The sequence below is a fragment of the Anabas testudineus genome, chromosome 16 (assembly GCF_900324465.2).
Source record: "Anabas testudineus chromosome 16, fAnaTes1.2, whole genome shotgun sequence".
Lineage (NCBI taxonomy): Eukaryota > Metazoa > Chordata > Actinopteri > Anabantiformes > Anabantidae > Anabas > Anabas testudineus.
This window is the reverse complement of record NC_046625.1, coordinates 3,983,479-4,003,024: the sequence shown is the minus strand read 5'-3', so window position 1 is coordinate 4,003,024 and position 19,546 is coordinate 3,983,479. Positions and strand designations below refer to the sequence as shown.

General features: G+C 38.8%; 1 protein-coding gene across 3 annotated transcripts in view; it reads right to left on the bottom strand.

The window, feature by feature from the left end:
* The window catches only part of LOC113169795 (thrombospondin type-1 domain-containing protein 7A), a 124,881-nt gene that overhangs the window by 4,714 nt on the left and 100,621 nt on the right, over nt 1-19,546 (bottom strand). For 2 of the 3 annotated variants that reach the window (XM_026371504.1, XM_026371505.1), the window contains 7 exons: nt 17,976-18,121; nt 15,539-15,713; nt 9,836-10,009; nt 6,290-6,388; nt 6,053-6,135; nt 3,983-4,196; nt 1,968-2,055 (listed from right to left, as the gene is read on the bottom strand). In XM_026371504.1, coding sequence (XP_026227289.1) covers nt 1,968-2,055; nt 3,983-4,196; nt 6,053-6,135; nt 6,290-6,388; nt 9,836-10,009; nt 15,539-15,713; nt 17,976-18,121 — 979 coding nt within the window. The remainder of the gene's footprint in view (nt 1-1,967; nt 2,056-3,982; nt 4,197-6,052; nt 6,136-6,289; nt 6,389-9,835; nt 10,010-15,538; nt 15,714-17,975; nt 18,122-19,546) is intronic. The other variant, XM_026371506.1, reaches the window with a different exon arrangement.

Genomic DNA, 19,546 nt, shown 5'->3' with positions numbered 1-19,546 from the left:
GAAATGAAAGGGAAAGTGTGGCCTACTTCCTGTTTTCGCCACAGGATGGCAGTGTGAGATCATGCTGACAGGCTCAGATGTGATATAGAAACAAATCTTTGCAACAATATTCAGACGTCCCCTTTATCTCATCATCAGCTTTAACATCTGTATGACACTTCCATCAAACCGCTGAAAGCTGTTTAACTTCTGTACGTAGCTACACAAACACGACATATCCATGAGGATATAACAACACTTACAAGTACAAATAATTATGTTTGTACTTGTAGTATTTTTCCACAGGCCTAAACGTTTTATCACAGACTGACAGGACGTGTTAAAGACACTATGCTAAGAGATTTCATCTGGTTTATAACTTACTGTAAAAGGACCCATTACTGAGATGTTTACCAGAGTGTGGCACAAACAAGACTTTTTAGATATTTTAACAATTTAACAAGATATTCTTCTTCAATAAAGAGCAGGAAATATTCAGTTTACTAACAAAGACAAAAAATAGATTCAATCTTTTAGAGAAACTAGAACCAGCTAAAGTTTGATCTTTGTATTTAACTGGTGAACGCATGTAAATAAGCACAGTAGAAGAAACCAAACCTTTATCAGAACATGTTTCATCTTTAAGAAACTAACCTACAAAGATAGAATAATGAATCCTTGACTAAAAGAACGGAAGCTAATTACACTGTTTATCACACCTGAACCAAACTGAGCTCAATCTGAAATCTTTTCTCTTTATCTGTCTAAGATGTTTTGACACCAGCCAATTACTCAAATTCCTGTGTGTGTGTATTTGTATATATTTGTATATACACACATTCACATTGGGACTACTAATACTATACTATTGTTTTTTCTATTTAAGTTAAATCATCTAATCAATTTATGATTTTAATGATAAATATACTTGTACACATTCTAGTTAGTAACTGTGAAAATACAATTTTAAGATACTTCTACTTACAAATATTGTACTTACTACTTTATTTATAGTTGTGACTACTCTGCAGTTTAATATCTGACGTACAGAACTTACTTTAAATAATGCACAACCACAGGTTAAACAACCCAACAGTATTAACAACATACTGTGTATATATATATATATATATATTATATTTGGGTATCGCGTTTTCCTGTTTTGTACTGTTTAATACTGAGTTTGTGTACGTCTACCACCTCAGCTTAAAGGAACATTTTGACATTTGAGCAATAAGCTTTCTTGTTATATGAAGCAGCCTTTTAGTTGGGTTTAGGTCTGAACTGTTACGTACCGTGATGAGGTGCTGATACTTGTACTCCCTTCTCATCACAGCTGTTTGCAGTGCTACTTGTGATTTTTATGTATGTGGGTTGTAGGAACATGTGAATCAGATATGGGTCACTGTTTACAGCAAGTATAAACAGCTAGTTTAAAAAAAAAAAGGAAATCTGCTGACCACAGACGTTTTTATCTAAAGGTAAAATCAACACTAATATTAAACCTATAAGCTGCAACAACCTACAGGACTCTACGAGTACTCCTGGGTGGTTTGTCCTCACCTGCACCTTCACTCAGCTAATCAGACAGGACAGGTGACACATTTCACAGATGTCACAGAGAAAGGTCGGGGGCTGCAGGATGTGTTGGGGAGGGGGGTTGTGGGGGGGAAACCCGCCACATCCTTATTAGCTGCTGTTGCTTTGCGCCAGCTCTTGGCAATTGGGACAGGTGTAAATCATCTCGTCTGCATTTTGGCCCATCCAGACCGGCGTGCCGTTGGTGTCAGACTCTTGGGCTTTAAGAGAGCGATGCAACTTGACACAGTAGCTGCTGCTCTCACAACGGGATGGCATGAAGAAAGCAAAAAATGAAACGGATGTGAGGGAGGGGGTGCTCAAACCGGGTAGGGAAAATTGAGGGTTTGGTTTCATGAACGAGGATGACGATGAAGATAAAACAGGGGAGATTAAACTGGTCAACTCACCAAGCTAGGTATATCATAGACACTATGAATATGAGGAGCACAAAGGCTCCGGCTGCTACACCATACACCCACATCTTCAGCTTCCCATCTGTGGAGGAGGAGGGACGTCAGTTTGTCTGTCTGTTTACACTTCAACATGACACCAACAGCTACTGAAAGCTGCAACAATTAATTCTGTGAAAGCTTCGGAAAGCTTGAACACATTGATACAAGTGGTACTTCTGTGTTTCGGTAACACTTTATAACAATACAGCCCAGAATTTACAGTGTAATTTCATCACACAAATAAAATACTTACTGGTTTGATCTAGATACTGTTAACCACAAGGTACACAGTACTGCTCTATAACAACTATGCAAACCTTTCATCACAGCTGGGCAAACTATTATTTTTTAATTCTTACAGTAAATATAAACCCTGCAGCACAGAAATACTAAAATGTTGCCCTTTTCAAATTTTAATGCACCACTTGTTTCACAAAATTTTGATTTTAAAAACAAATGGCACTGCAATAGTGGTCTGAGCAAACAAGAACATAGTCGGTACTCTGTCTGCTGCTTTAGCAGTTATTCTATTTTTTTAGGTTGTAAGTACATTTGCTCAAGTACTCAGCAAGATTTCATGGAGTATTACCACTTTACATCTTACAAGTTAGGAGGGAACATACTAGTAGACATGTACTTTTTACTCAGTAAATGTTAATTAATCAGTCTATTAATTATTCCAATTTAATAAGCAAATTATTTTTCCCTGTACTGTTTATAAACATGTCTTCGTTTAATTTATTTCTTCTTCCAGTGGTTACTCCCTTGTTCACTGTAGCCTTGTTATTCGACTTTACCTACATTTATCAGAAGGAACCAGTAAATATTGTGCCTGGAAACTAAATGACACTGTGAATCATGGACTGTATTAAAAACACGCTTCTGTTTCTCAGAAGGCAGAAACATGTTTCCGGTCATCCTGTAGCGAAGTATACTATCACAGTATGAGCAGTGAAAACAAGCAAACATTAGGAAGACAAATGATACAAGAGTTACTGCCTGTGATGGTGTACAAATGTGCAAGTATTTGCTCCTGACAGATGTTAACTCAATCTGTTCTGCACTCTTGCATCCTAAATGTTTCTTTTAGTGTCATGCACAATCAGTCATAACACTCTGTGCAGACGCAGTTCTTAAAGCAGCAGTTGGGAGTAGGTGGCAAGATTCACACATGCATTTGAGGAGACTTTTGTGACCATGTCTGATGCATTATGTGTCAGTTTTATTTCATGCACAGTTGCAAGTATAAATCTGTTAAACCTCATGTTAATTAGATCCTGTTTCTGATCCTAAATCTGCCTAACACAAACTGAAGTAAAGTATATTCTGCTGTTGTCATGTGAAAACCTCTCAGCTTTATGACTTAACATCCCTTCAAGGATTACATGCTGCTCTAGAGGCTGAAAAAAACGCTACTAATGCCGGGTTCTTTAAATGCTTTTCCTTTTGATGAACATAAAAAGACATTATGGACATAAATGCATACTGTTTGTTTTGTCCTGTACTACAAGTGGAAATATTTTAAATTCAGCTTTGATTAATTTTTGTGTTGGTCTAATCTTCTCTAATTGCATTTTTGTTATCAATAAATGCCTCATTTACAGCCATCACCGACTAGTTGTGTTTTTATTTCCACTTACTGTGTCACAAAAGATTTATAATACTGTCAAAGTAATTTTTGCAAAATTTAAACCAACCGCATCTGTATCCTTCTGACTCTGAAGCATTCTCATGTGGTGGTTTTTGTAATTACAGCATGACAAGTGGAAAATAGGAGCTTCTGAAGAGTACATTAAGGCAGGGTTAGTTCCCCAAAACATGACAGTTTAAGAGATTAAAGGTTTTCACATGACAGCAACAAAACACTCTTCACCATTCTGTACAACTGGATGTGTCTCTTGTAAAAACCGAATGTGGTGGAAAATAATTAGCATTTTAACTCATTCTTCACATGTGTGAGGTGGTCTGACCTGGTCCGTAGGGCTGCAGGTACCAGGTGCGCCCGGTGCGCCCAGGCTGGATGGTGGTGGGCTGTGTGGGATTAATGGCACGACTGGTCTTCACATCCCCCTTCTTGTCCCCCGCTGTGGGGATCTCCAGGATTGGGATGGGGGCGCACTGGTCCAGCTGCCCAGCTGATGACAGCACCTCCGTGAAACCCTCTTCGCACATGCAAATACCAGCCTGCAGGGGGCAGCGCAGAATTATGTTTGTGTGAGCCGCAGCTTTAGTACAGTACCTACACACACACCAGCTGCTACATGTGCTGATGTGTCTCCATCTTATGTATTCAATCTACATAAAAGCATCAGCTTCTAGAAGAACCAAAACCATTTCAGTCCTATTGCAAGTAAACCTGTTCCACCTTCAGTGTAAAACAAGACCGTACTAACCTGAACTGTGTTTTAATTAATTTAACTAGGTTTGAATGGCTGACCACAGAGCACAGACACCTGATACCTCCTCAGCCCTCTGTTACATGCCAATCAGTGGAGGCAAAGAGAAAAGAAGCTGCTGAAGGACTTCCCAACCTACACTCACTCACCAATCTAAAACATTTACAACAATCCTCTAACACTGACTGAAAGTATTCACTCCCCCTTCACCTTTAGACACTTTATTGTGTTAATAAATTCAAATTTTTTTTGCAAATGTATTGAATTTCAAAAACTGTTCTCTGTGCGGCACCTTGTTTGCTTTTATAAGCCCAGAGACGGGTGTGCAACTTGACCAGAGTTCACCTGTGGAAAAATTTATTAACTGGACAAAGCTTTGAAAGGCACACACCAGTATATATAAGGTGCCACAAATCATCCTGCATGTCACGACAGAAACCAAGTCATAAATCTCTGTAGACCTCTGCACTAAAATTGTGGTGAGGTACAGATCAGGGCAAGGGTATGAAAGTAGTATTTCTAAAAGTTTGAGTGTTCCCAGGAGCACAGTGGCCTCAATAATTGTGAAATAGAAGAATTCTCTCCCTAGAACTTGGAGCTCAGCCAAGCTGGCCTACAAGGTCTTTGGTCAGGGAGGTGACCAAGAACCCAACAATTTAACAGAGATTCAGAAGAGCTCTGCAAGAAAAAGGAGAACCTACTGGGGGGAGGACCATCTCAGCAGCACCCTTCACTCAGGTCTTCAGCTAAAGTGGCTAAATAGATGAAAATGACATAAGACCAGCCTGCATGGAGTATGCCTATGTCTAATGCCATGTCTGCACCTGAAGTGTATCAGCTGAGTGTTTTGCAACCGATACGCTCCTATTTTAGTCAACCTGGCTACATAGTCCATGTCTCAGCTCAAATATCATTCATCCTATAAACAGAACATATTTTTAGGCGTCTACTTTCCTGTGTTTATCCACATAACCACAGTGATAGAGTGATCATGTGCTTTCCGCATCACTAGATCACTGTAGCTCCCAAAATGATCATAAAGTTTCTACAACAGTTTTAATAACTGAACGCTATAACCTCTGTGGAGACAGGAATTGTTACGTGACTGTTTTATTAGACTACATTAGTGAAAATGGCAGCTGAGTGCATATTTTTCATGCAGATCCAGAGGCTGAACCAGTGACCTCCTAAAGTCTAAACCCACTTCTCATCAGATCATTCTGACCTGTTTATTCTGTGGTTATAAAGTCTGCCGGCTCTACCAACCACTACAGTTGATGACCACCCTTCACCGACTGGAACAAAATTACTTAAAAATATATACAAGTTATTAAAATGGATAAACCCTAACATTTTCCAGCTGCTGCATTTTGTGGACAAAAAGCTATTTTCTCTTCAGGTTTTACATCTTTATACCTCCATCATTTCATTTCCTGCTGCATTCAAATTCGATTCTGGCAGTAGTGTGTCACATTGAGTACTGAGGCTGCCATTCATCCAGAGGACATGTGCCTTCAGGTTTATGTCTCTTTATTGTTTTTCATTATGTATTTTTGTGCCCAAACCAATTTTTTTCTCTATAATCTCATTCTACTTCTTTTATTTGTGGGTAAATTGGTGATATGAGAACAAGGGGCAGCCTACCTCACTGCAGAAAGACTTCGGCATGAGACAGGGGGGGTCACAGGAGCTGTTGTCCGTTGGAGGGTTCATCGGAGGACAACCTCCTACATATAAGACACAGAATTAAATATAATACATGATTGACTTCCTTTAAATAATGGTATAGATAAATAAAAGGTTGAGAACCACATTTGTATGACATGGACGTAACAATTAGGTTGACCAAAATCCAAGTCCCTCTTTTAAAAAGCTCCTCACCGGTGACGTTGAGTCCATCAGAACGCTGACACCAGATGTATGGCCGAGTAGAGTTTGGACGGACGCTGCTGAACCATTTGTACTCGTAACATTCTCCCCCTGAGAGCAAAATAAAAAACAAACAAGAACTATAAAAATAGTGGGAGTCTTCAGTGAAGACCATTAATCATTTGGGTGACGGATTAATAAAGCAGCTACTAAATTATGGTTGTATAATAGGCTGCTGTCATATAATATCACTGTCAGTGTGTCTCGACAGAAGGGTCCAGTTCAGTTTTTTAATCTTCAGTAAGAGCTTTTGCTTAATGACTTTCTATCAATGCTATTATGACTTTATCAATATCTCCATCAGTGCAGTAAATGACCATATTTCCCTGTGGAGTCTTGTGTAACCAGTCATCAGTCCACCCCATTCGGCTACCGTAAATGAACAATTTAACCTTGAACAAAAGAAAGATCTATTCTCCACAGGCCTCGGTACAGTATCACTGCTGCCGTTGATGGCACAGCTCTATCTGCAGCTTTCACAGGACGATTTGTCTGCGGCTCAGACGACTTCACCCTTTTATGTTCTTCACTTTTCTCATTTCTTCCCTTTTTCTTTTTACAGCTGAAGTCGTTTCTCAAATGCATTAAGTTATCGTGGAATCACTCACTTGAGCTGGCACTTCCCACCATCTTTTACGAGAAGACTGTAGTTCTACTACCACAGATAGGGCTGGTTGCAAAGGAGAACGTGTTACACTTACAAATAAAGAAAAAGCTGAAAGGTAGTTCACTGAAGAAATTCATTTTAACCATGGTGTTATAAATGGAATACACTTATATAGCACATTTATACCAAAACCATCCACGCTGTGCCACATTTGCACACCAGTGGAGGTGAAAGTGCGATACAAGGTGCTGTCAGAGTTTTAGTCTTACTAGTGCCATCAGCAGGTGAATGTTTATCTCATCCAGTTATTCAGCTTCTTTTAAATGGATTTCCAAAAGTTTTGTGTAAACATTCATGCTTTGAAGTCCTAATGAATTTTACAATCCCTTGGGATTTCCTTGGAGAGCTACATTTTTTCAAGATTTTTTTTTAATAAGAAAATGCTTAATAATTTATCTCAGTGTGGACAGGTGCAGTCGAAGCCTTCTGTGACACAGGCTCAGAGAACAGTCTTGAGCATGTGGAGATACAGACTTCTAAGGGTTTCTGAGAGAAGCACCTTTTAAACCAATGCAAAGGATTTCTGGACATTCATGTCCTCCATCAAACACATAAGGTCACAATTTCTATTTGTCCATTATTTTGACCCAATTCCTGAATCTATTGGTTTCTCCAATAATCTACAGCTGTACCGATAACACACTAAACAAATGGAGGACGTGGTAAACGTTGTACGTTGCTAAAGCAGCATGTAAACATTTATCCCAATGCTCAACTTTGTCTCAGTACAAAACTGTGAGCATGGCTGCAAACCTGTGTTGTTATTAAAGTGTGTCCTGATATCACCTGATGTTTTATTCCACTTAATACAAAACTGTGAGCATGGCTGCAAACCTGTGTTGTTATTAAAGTGTGTCCTGATATCACCTGATGTTTTATTCCACTTAACTGAACAGAGCAGAATTTACTGGCAACATGTGGTGGTGAACATGCATCATATTACAGGGTAACCTTTAGAGATGTCCTAAACCAATCTATTCTGAACTCTAATATGTTGGTGTCCTTCACCGACTCTGAATGAGTGAATGTGAAGAATAGTTTGGGCACAGTAGTACATGCCAGCTAAACTCTGATGCTATTTATAATTAGAAAATGACAGCTTCTCCTTTTTTACAATTACATCTTGATTCTTTTATTTCAGATCCACTGCAGCGGCAAAATATGTTATAAAAACTATATCACTGTCCAGATACTTCTACTAACTGTAGATATTTTATTAAATATTAATGAAGTATTGTCGATGACGACCAGCAGACACAAAGCATTAGACTGGAATAAAGGCCAACAAAACCTGTTCACAACATCCTTAGTAAGCTTTTACTTTATTATTATTGACTGTGGTTGTGCATTGAAATAAGATAACGACTAATACTTTGTTGTTTCATTAGCAGTGTTTCTAAGAACATAAATACTGGTCCTAGTTGAATGTGCCTGTGTAGTACTACAGAGTACTACTGTCCCCTCCAAATGGTAATGAACCTTGATAACCCATAGTACACAGAAGTGATTTTTTGATTTGTGATATTTATAATAAATGCACCATTCAGTGCATTTAATCTTATTATGTGTGTACTTACTGTGGTTACATAAATGAATAAGGCTTTTATAAAAATTAAACCTGGGTTTGTTCTATACTCTATAATAGTTAGTGCATCATAACAACTACTGTATGTTCTAATCTTGTCGTTGTTTTGCAGGTTGTTCACATTAAGATTTGTGTAAAATTCACTCTTCATTTAGTCCTCAAAAATGCTGAATGCTGCTTTAGACTTCTGACAATTTCAAACTGGAAAACTACAAAAAAGGTGATAATGTTTCACCACGGACCTACATTTATATCCCTGGAGCTACATTTTTCATATTTCTTCCAGCTGTGAGCAGCTCCTTTGTTGCTTCAATAAGCTGCATTGAAGTAAAATTGTTCTGCTGCTGTTTTTTGTTTAAAGTTTTTCGCTGTGAATGTCGTGTAGACACAAAGCTTGGTAGGAATTAGTCTACAGTAAAGTGTGCAACTGGGACACCGATTTGGTTTTGTTTTTCTCAAGTGAGCTTCCTGTCTAACTGCTCCCTTCCTCCTCCCTCTTCCTCCGCCTTCTTCTCTAGAATGGGCCACTCTCCCCCCCTGCGCCTTGAGTGATGCTGTGAAACCAGGTCAGGATAGTGAAAACTGCTAAGGGGCTATGTACAGTAGCCAGGGAGGAGCAGTGAGGGAGCAGTGAGGGAGCAGGAGGCGATGGGGAGGGGGTGGTTGCTCTACAGAATGGGCCTATGTTAAGCTTTTGTGGTGATCACAAGCTATGCTGCACCTAACGGGTGATTAGCGTGCCTGGAGAGCCACAGAGATCACAACATGGGGGTGGGGGTTCCTTTGCCTGGAGATCTGACTTGAGGAATCCCATCTGGGAAAGGCCCAATTAAACCCTGGCACAGAGGGACCAAACAAAGTGATAGCTGCAGTGCAGTGCTTTGGGACTTTATATCAAATTGGTTGTCAACCAAAAATCTTCATCTGACTCCTCAAATCCCTTCTCTGCTAATCTCAACAAGTCCTCTCTGTGGGCTTCTTCTCATGTTCTACTGTCATCTCAGTGTAAAAACATACACCTGACATGAAACAGGCTGCAGGTGTGACCCTGAATGTATGTGTCTAATGCATTCACTAATTTCTGACTTCACCCTCGGATGATTATGCATATTAGAAATACCTCTTTGAAAAAACTAGTCCTGGCTAATGTGCGTGCAGTAAATTAATAATAACTTAAACTGTGAAAGAAGGAGCGCTTCTGTTTATTTCTCTCATTATTTTTGTGAAGTTTTAAACAGTCACTCACCGGTGCAGGGCTGAGACTCCCACGCCTGGTCTGGACAGAGCTGCAGGTTTTCAGGCTCTTGGGCTAACACAGCTCTTGATCGAACCTGGACTGAGCCAAAGTCCACACCAGCCCCTTTAACACAGATGCTCACACATGAGCTCCAGTCTGACCACTCCATCAGGTAGCATTCACCTGCAGGGGAAAAGAGACAAAATAAATGACATGAGTGATTTTAATCTCATCTGGAGTTTAAGCGTTCATGAATTCATTCCCTTATCCATCATCTGGCAGTGTATGAAGTGTAAATAAAGAACTCAGACGTTGAATTCTTTCAATTCTCCTTCAATCCTTTTAAACAACCACTCTCTGGTATCTATTCATGGCTAAGCTGAGACTGTTGAGACTGGAATTTTTAAAATAATTGACCAATGACCTGTAAAAATTTATATGTCTGTCCTTCAGCCATATCATAAATCTTTTAATTTCCTGCAAGTCAGTGTGCAGTCTGCAGATCCTCGGGGAGGGCTAGTGTAAAAAGTGAGCATATTTTTTCCATTAGGGCTCAGATGCATCAGTGTAGTTCTGGCTACAGAATTGGTTTTATACCAGAATTCACACTAAGATTCATTTAAATTTGTATTAATATTTGTCTTTGACTTTATTTGGTGGGGAAACTGTTAAAGCTATGCAAAACAAAGTGGGGAAATTATCTACTCTGGCAATATTAATGCAACCATATACCTATTTATCTATGAATTAGAACAATTTAATCTAGAAAAGATGTGAAGGTAGGCAGTGGAGATATGTATTTACATATCTTCTGAAGGATAAGTTGCTTTGAGTTTCAAGAGGAGGAAGGTTTATGTTCGAGATGTAGGGCAGTTGGTTTTGAACACACTTGACAACTGCAGCTGAAAAGACAAGGTCAAGGGTGGTAGTGCATGAAAGAGTGTTTTTGTGTGTATTTAACCTGCCAGAATTCCCAGGTTGTTCCCAGTCTTGCACAAACAACCCTTGAATTTCCTCCCAAATCACACTACAGTACCTCCCTGCTCAGAAAACACTTTGTGCTTTTGATTGCTGTTTGATACTTCAGTGCTCCTGCAGTTTGGCAAAAGAGGTTGGACTGACGTGTTATTTAGGGCAGCGTTTCTCTATCTTGGGGACCAGCAGACATCTGATGAGTTTTTTGCCTCCAAAATGAAAAATCTGCCAGTGGAAACACATGCCACGCTCTCATAAAATATAAAATGAATTCAAACTGTGGCACTTTAAGTAAGCCGTGGGTTGATGATCTCTCTATGTTTTAGAGATCTTGAATGATGAACAATCAACAGTGAGCCAAAATAGACACATAACACTTTGGAAATGAACTCTACATTTGTATTTTGTCTTTTGGCAGAAGTAAGGAACAATAATTCCCCCTTCAGGGACCGCTGACACTGAAAATAACAGATTTATATTCCAGCGACACTATGTGAAAATACACTTTTGTCATCAGGCAGAATCATACGATAAATTGGGGATACAGACTCCCAGACTCCCAACTTTTCTTATTGAAATGTTGATTTGCCCCATTTACCAAGAGGAAATACTCATGTTCCCTTTTCTATGTACTTCTTCACAATATTTAGAGCAGCGGTTGTAGGAGCTGCAGACCTGATGGACAAAGTCGAGCAGCTGTTGGGCAGAGCTCACCTCCCTGTCTACACTGTAAAGCTACATCAAATCCAGCGGCTGACAAGCCTCTGTCACAAAACCTGACAACAACTCATCAAACCCAACCTTTGAAGTGATAATCCCATATAGTTTTTTTTTCAGTGGGGGCTGGGGTTTCACATTGGTGCCAAGCCAACATTATGCTTTTTTTGTGCTACAGTGCTGAAATATCACCTGTCAATCAAAGTGTGGTCAGTAGGCTACTCTGAGCAACTTCTGCTTTATATATTGTATTGATTACGCACCCACAATGTTTACTATTACCAAATATCCACTTCGACTAAATTGCAAGAAATTCTGTTACTGCTGCTGGAAAATGATCCAACTCTGACCTGTGATACCCAATACCGACTTCTAAAACAACACCCTACACAAGTTTTCACAAACTGAGCATACCCTGGAGCTGTGTTCTCAAACTACTTCTGAAGCAATTTCATAAGGACCCGGCATGTTTAGAATATTTGGCTCTGTTTTACTTTTTTCCAATTAATATAGAAGAGTTTTTTTTGTTTTTGTGTCAAAGGCATTTATACACATAACTGAGCTGAGTGCGGCTGCAGGCACAAAAAAGTAAAGGGAGTTAATAAAGCCTGGGTAAACTGAAAAATACCTATACTGTAAAGAAAATCCATCTTCCTCCGTACTTAATGTCTAGATAAATTATTGTCAAAATACATTATGACGGCACTAATTTCGTCATCATGATCATATTGTTAACTTTTACCTTAATTGGCTGCCCTGTGTTTCACTTTTTAACAGACACTGTTCTCAATCACTAATTCTTTTAGTGGTTAACAAGCTTCTGTCAGTGAACGTATACACCTTTATAGAAGTAAGCATGTAAACGCTGAGCCTGCGAAATAGCATTAACTGGATGATGTCTTAATATGATAACATTTACTCATGAGAGCAGAAAAAGTTAGGAATAAAAGTGTGATTATATCTGCAGTTGAGATAAATAAAGAATACATGTTCAGTTAAATCAGTGTGTGAAACTGTCCACAAAGAAGCAGCGAGCTCACTGGTCTCCTGAGTGTGAAGCGTGATGTGTTTGAAAGTGGAGCTGGCATGGAGAAAAGGGGGAGATGATGCTTGGCAGTCAACTGAGAAAGATAAAGTCTGATATAGTTCTGATTTTAAGATTCATTTATTTTATGAGGATAAAGAAGTTACATTAGACTCTAAACCACCAGGTGGTTTGACTACTTTTCTAACCAGAAGGGAGCAAACTACATAAGGACTTCAAGTAATTAAATAGAACCGTGCATCTGTACTATATCCTTAATCCTTAACAGAATTAGCTTTGCATGGTCATGCATCATGTAAATCACAACAGATGTCCAGCTCGGCATAAAGACTGTTGCTAAGACCCAATCACTCACCTAAATAAAGAAAACCTCCTGTGTAGGTTGACCGTGGACTAACACTGCCGGGTTTGAGGGTTTGTTACACACTGGGACTACTCATGCTGAAAATATGTGCACACATGGCACACTAACAAGCTTTGGGTGAAAGCATTCACTAAATGGCACCAAGCACAAGTCTTGTTTTACAGTTTAGTTCCACACATCTGTGTCTGCTAACAATTAGTCATGTATAGTTTAGATGTTGGATATCACACAAAAACATGTACCAAACAAGCAACAAATTAAGTTTACTACTTTACAGTTCACTACTTGCTGAAACTCTCCTGAACATTTTCCGGTCTTATTTTAACAGCATCAACTTGGCAGAGCAGGACTGACAAGTTCTGGATTTGTAAAAATGCAATAAGAGCCAAGCTCAATATCTCTTTTATCGAGTTTATTAAAACAGAAACAGCCAAAAGAAAATGGGATTAATCAGTGTGTTTATCTGCTCTAACCTAAGCTGCATTCAGTCTGGCATGTCCTGCTAACCAGCTTAGTGCCTTAAATAGTTTCTAGTAACTTGCAATGCAGATCAAGAACAATGGAACTCTTCATTTCATTGACTCCTACTCCTACAAATAATAAACTGCTAAGGATGCTGACTTTTTGCCTGAGATCTGTCTCCTATCCCAGCTTATTGCATGTAGGCATCAAATGTTTGTCTAAGGCCCCAAAAGGTTTCTCTTTTTAATACAATATCAGCTAGAAACATTAAATGTCAGCAACTCATAGATCTAATGTAAATCGTTTAAAAAATTACTCAATGCAAATGAAGCTTTAACTTCCTTCTATTTATTTCCGAATTTTAAATGGCTTTTAAAATATGTTTCTGTTATTCTATTTGGTGTTTTATTGAACCATGCAGAATAACTTATGTTAAATGCCTTTAATGCAACTTGCCCATGTGTATGAAATGTGCCATGTTTGCTTCCATACAAAGTTATTATACCAAGTATAGAGGTGCATCTCACGAGCCATGCTAACAATCAGCACTAAAAAAAAAACAAAAAACAATTTGTTCTCATTTAAATCAATATTTCTAATTATAAATGAGGTGATTAAATGCATAAAATCTACATTTTGTCACAGCACCGCAGACTGTAATTCAGTGTGGTTGTATCTCAGCTTGCCATCTTGTCTTTTTAACAATGCCTTAGGCATTTTGTTCTCGTCCACACAGATTATTGATTATTCTGTGTTATATTATCTCTCTGTGTATTTTAATTACTTTGCTTCTTTGTTTCTTCACTGTACAAATTAAATAAACTGAATTGCAGCCTTCACAGTTTTTATTTGGATTCATCTTTAAGTCTGTTTTACTGAAAATGTAGGTGGTCCCAATAGCGTGTGCGTTCCACATAAAACAGAAAATAGTTCCTGACAGTGGTGCCTCAACAAGTAGCCGTGTTCGTTGGTGGGAGGCCTGTGAGGGATTGTCTTTTGACCGCTGCACCAGTGAAAACCTCAGCGAGTTTCAAACTCTTCATGTGGAACTTCTCAATGTGAGGTGAAAAGAAGTGGCTGGTGACTTATGTATGAGTTGCTTCATGGTAAGAACTGGTGACAGACATCAAGTAGAACTGGGAGAAAAGCTGGAAAACTGAAACTGAAATGGCCAAAATATGAGGAGCTCATTTGAAGTACAAGACAGTGGAACATCTATCATGATTTAGACTACTTCCTACACACAGGACTCTGTGAGATGCTACAGGCAATAAAATAGACACTACCAGTAAATTGAACTCACATAGAAATACAGTTATACAAAGCATCTGTCATAATGGAGTCCATTTATTCTGCTTCTAGGTAAAACTCCTACCTCTAAATTTAGAGGTCATGAAAAGATACTAAGTGCTACTGACTAGGGATAATAAAATCAAGTTGTTTTACTGACTGCTGCCTGACATAAATCAAACTGCTAAATCTGTCCACTGTGTTATGTACTGCAGAGCAACTTCTGTGTTCTGCTAGTTAAACCTGCAGCAGCTCTGCATTGCAAAACAGAGTTGTGATAGATTACTTAATTTATATCTTCCATGGTTCAACAATTTTTTTACACGTTTTCTTAAGTAATGACTGCAATGTTAAAGATTAACAGATGCACATTGAAAAAACAAAAAACAAAACAGCTAGTGCAGTTTCTAACTGGTTAACTTGGCCTGGTTAAAGCCATTAACGATTTTATTCACAGCGTCTGTGCACTCACTAACTCACTCACTTAATCAATCAGGCATATCATGCGTCATGCATATCACTGCTATTATTCATTATAGTTGGGATGTAATTTTTCTTTTCAGGAATTATTTTATCAAAATAATATTGTTATCAAATCCTAATCGCAGAGTCCTGATATCAACTCTGAATCAAAGCGAATTATAACATTATATTACTATTATCTTAGTGCTGCACTGTTAATTATCTGACAGAGTGATATAAACGTCTTGATGCAGACGTAGCTGCCAAACTTACGACAATGACATCAATGTAATTAAAACATTGTTCTGTCCTCTATCCTGTGTTTGGACCTTACTTTATCAGGTAGCAATGTCTCAAAAGAAGCTCAAAAATACCACAGTTGGAACAGCATTATTACCTGGGCAGGGAAGTATGCAGGCCTCTTTCAGTCTGATCTGCTTGTCTCCATCGACAGCCAGCTCCAGGCTGCTGCACAGCTCCTCATCTACCTGACTGCCCTCGCCATCGCTGGAGCCGTCCGACACAAAGCAGGAAAGGTTTCTGTAGCGCATGCCGTGTCCACACACCACACTCTGTCAGACGTAAAAGAAGAGGATGGTGAGCTACCACAGTGAGAGAGAGAGGGGAGCCATGTGAAACTACAATCACTTGCTGACATCCTAGTACTGGTATTGTCTGTCCAAACATTTACAATGTTAAAAGTAATAAATGTAAAAATACTTGGAGGGAGTTTTATTCAGGTAATTAAAAAAATAAATAAATAAAATAAAGTACATAAAATCTGCCATTGCTATGCTTGTCTCTGGATGATGCAGTCAATATGGGACTGCATTATGTTCTGCAACATCTAGACAGGCCAGGGACCTACAGTATGCGAAGATCCTGTTTGTGAACTTCAGCCCGGCCTTTAACACTCTCATCCCAAATATCCTCCTGGCCAAATTAACTCAGCTCTCCGTGCCCACCTCCGTCTGTCAGTGGATCAACAGCTTTCTGACAGACAGGCAGCAGCTAGTGAGGCTGGGAAAATTCACATCCAGCACCCTTATAATCAGCACTGGAGCTCCTCAGGGATTTGTTTTCTCCCCACTACTCTTCTCCCTCTACACAAACGACTAAAGTTCAAAGGACCTCTCCGTCAAGCTCCTAAAGTTTGCAGAGGCCACAGTCATGGTGACAAGTCTGCTTACAGATGGGAGGCTAAAGAGCTAGCTGTCCGTTGTGGTCTTAACAACCTGGAGATTAACACGCTCAAAACAATGGAAATGATCGTGGATTTCAGGAGAACCCCCCCTGCTCTCCCCCCACTCGCCATCATGGACAGCACTGTAATGACAGTGGAGACATTCAGGTTCCTGGGCACCACTATCTCCCAGGACCTGAAGTGGGACACTCACACTGACTCCATTATTAAAAAGGCCCTGCAGAGGTTGTACTTCCTTCACCAACAAAGAAACAGTTCTACTCTGCCATCACTGAATCTGGAACAGACAACACTATTCATACACATATACACACGAAACTATCTATACCCTTATACACTTATTTATCTAACACACATTTGCACATAATATACCTGTACATAAAATTGTCAACTTGTATATTGTTACTCCTTGTCAACCTGTTCTATTTTTATTTTTTATTATCGGTTATTATTTCTTATTGTCCTATCACTGTCATTCTGTCGCACTGTGGAAGCTTCTGTCACAAAAACAAATTCCTCGTATGTGTAAATAGTCTACTATTTTCAACTTTGAGCGAAATACTGTAATTTACTCTCTAAATATTCGTTTTCATTTTCTAAATCAAGTTACTGTGAATGCAAACCAAACACTTCCTACTGATGCTTCTTCACATTAAAACGTACTGTAGCAGGTGAAACATAGGGTGACTTTCAGGCACCTTTCAACAACAGATTTGTTTTCAAGATGAAAAAGTGAAACAAGTGGGAGCAGCTAGAGTGAGCTGCTAAATGAAGAGTTTCCATAGAAAGTTAACAAATCAGTGTGAGTACAGCTACAATTATTATTCACTGACTTTGTTATTAGCCTTTGCTGAAAAAAAGATTCCTGCTCTGTTGTATTTCTGATGAAGTGGCATCTCAGTGAGTGTTTGCACAAGTTTTAAATCACACTTCCTGTTGCCATGGTGACCACAGACGTTCTAAAATCAGCCAGGACTGAAATCTTACAGATAACTTTTAAGACCTGCAGACATTGTGTATTAATAGCACAATAAATCCAACATGTGTAATAGATGACCTAAGATAAAACAGTTAAGGTAGTGAGAAAATGTTGGCTTGAACAAGGATGTTGGACGATACAGTTAATTAAGCAGCACAAATTATCAAAATTAAATGAAATTGAAATATGTCCCTGTCTTCCCATAAAACTACAGTACACCTACGCTTGCAACATTTCATTTTATCATAAAGCAATGCACCAGATGTCTTCAAAAGTCTGACCTGGGAGCACACAATGCAAAATGAAGTATAGAGGCTGCCAAATTGCTTGGCGAAGGTATTGGTTTACAGTAATGTATCAGCATTAAATATGCATTAGATTGATTTTTACTGTCCATTCCTCAAAATAACCATATGAGTAGGGATTTGACGAGGTTGTTCATCAATACTAAAGACTTCATTATTTTTTGCCAGGTGCTGAGATTTCCATCTTCCAAAAAGCTAGTTTTTGGCTCAAATTCTTATGTGTATCGATCTAAGTGGAAACAGGGACCTGTCAAAGTTGCATTTCTTGTAGCTGACAGAGGTCAATACAATTATTAATTTTTAATGTCCCTGGATTATGGTATAATGTTATGATTTATTGACCTACCTCCACCCGACACTCGGACCACGAGCTGTACTGCCAGCGATAGCATGGTCGAACAGGACAGGGCTTCCACTGCTCCATCTGAGAAGGGCATGGTCGACCGTCACCCTGAGAGGACTGAACCACTGACCGCCGCCGCCACATCTTACCTGCAGAAAACACAAGGGAAGCTGCACAGTTTTATGTCACTATTAATCACACTCTTCTGACATTATGTGCATATTTATAATATTTTTTTATTGAATGTTTATTATTCCCAGACGATAGGAGGACTAATTGCTTGTGAAGACATAGTTCAATAAAAGAACTATAATTTGAATAAATAAATGTACCAATTAAGCTTGAAAAACAAAACAAACTAAAAGGCCATCTCTGACTAATTGTCTATCCCATTACCACAACTTGATTCTCTACTTTAGCAGCATGACAAAAGATAAATGTTCACTTTAGTTTTTTCTAAGCCTCTGGAGGTTTGATTCCTTCCTAAAATGTGTAAAGTGACTTTTGCACAATAAACTAAACACAAATAAATGCGGCACATGCAGTGACCATTGTGTTTCACCACTCAACAGTCATCCATTCCCTCTGTCAACAGCTACTTTTAAATGCAATGTTTGTTTTGAATGCATTAAATTAGTCTTACTGTGTGCAAGAGCACTTCACTTAACAGACCAGCATTTTCTAAAGAGCCTGAAATACACCACTTTCTCTCAACCATCTTCATTGGCTGTTGGTCCACTTGAGTTAACTAGCTTTTATTTGTCTACATCAATCAACAAACTCTCTTTAGATAAATCCAATACACCACAGTGGCTAACACCTCAGAGACCCTTTGATTTAAGTGCAGAATTGATGCAATGAATTAGATACAAAAACACAATTCAACACATAAGCCCTAATATACACAAACACATTACAAAGTGCAACCTTCCTGTGAACATGTTTGAAACTGCCCAATCTCTTAATCTCTTAAACTCTCTTAATTTGTTGCATATCCCATTTTCATTTTCACACTGCCTAGACAGCAATCTGTTCACCTCAGAATACACCTTTATCAACCTATGACATCTTACAATACACATACATACAAAAATCCTCAAATTCTAACTAAACACAAACACATCAAATTAGGTTTCATCCTGCTCCTTTAGCCTTTAACAAACTTCTCTTAATTACTGTCATTTACTGAATATTAAATACTGAATATTGATGTAGCTTCTCTTCTTCAAAGCTCTCAGCCCTGAGGAGCAGGGTGATGTACATGGACAGAATCAATTGTGCAAAGCACCAGAAAACCAACCAGGGAACAGGAGAACAAATTTTCGCAGGTTATTTGGAGAGACTATAACACAGTCACTCTCTCCTGAATATACACTAGCTCTGTTGTACTTCTAAGAGTTTTTGTGGCCTCAAGTAGAAGCTGAACGTGCATGTTTTTACAGAAGGTCTTCTTACATACAAACTGAAGACACTATGTGAAAACAATCTTTAAACTGTATATTTGCAGGTATTTTTTTAATAAATATATTAAATGTCGCAATCCAGTTGAAGCATTGATCCAAGCTATCACTGAC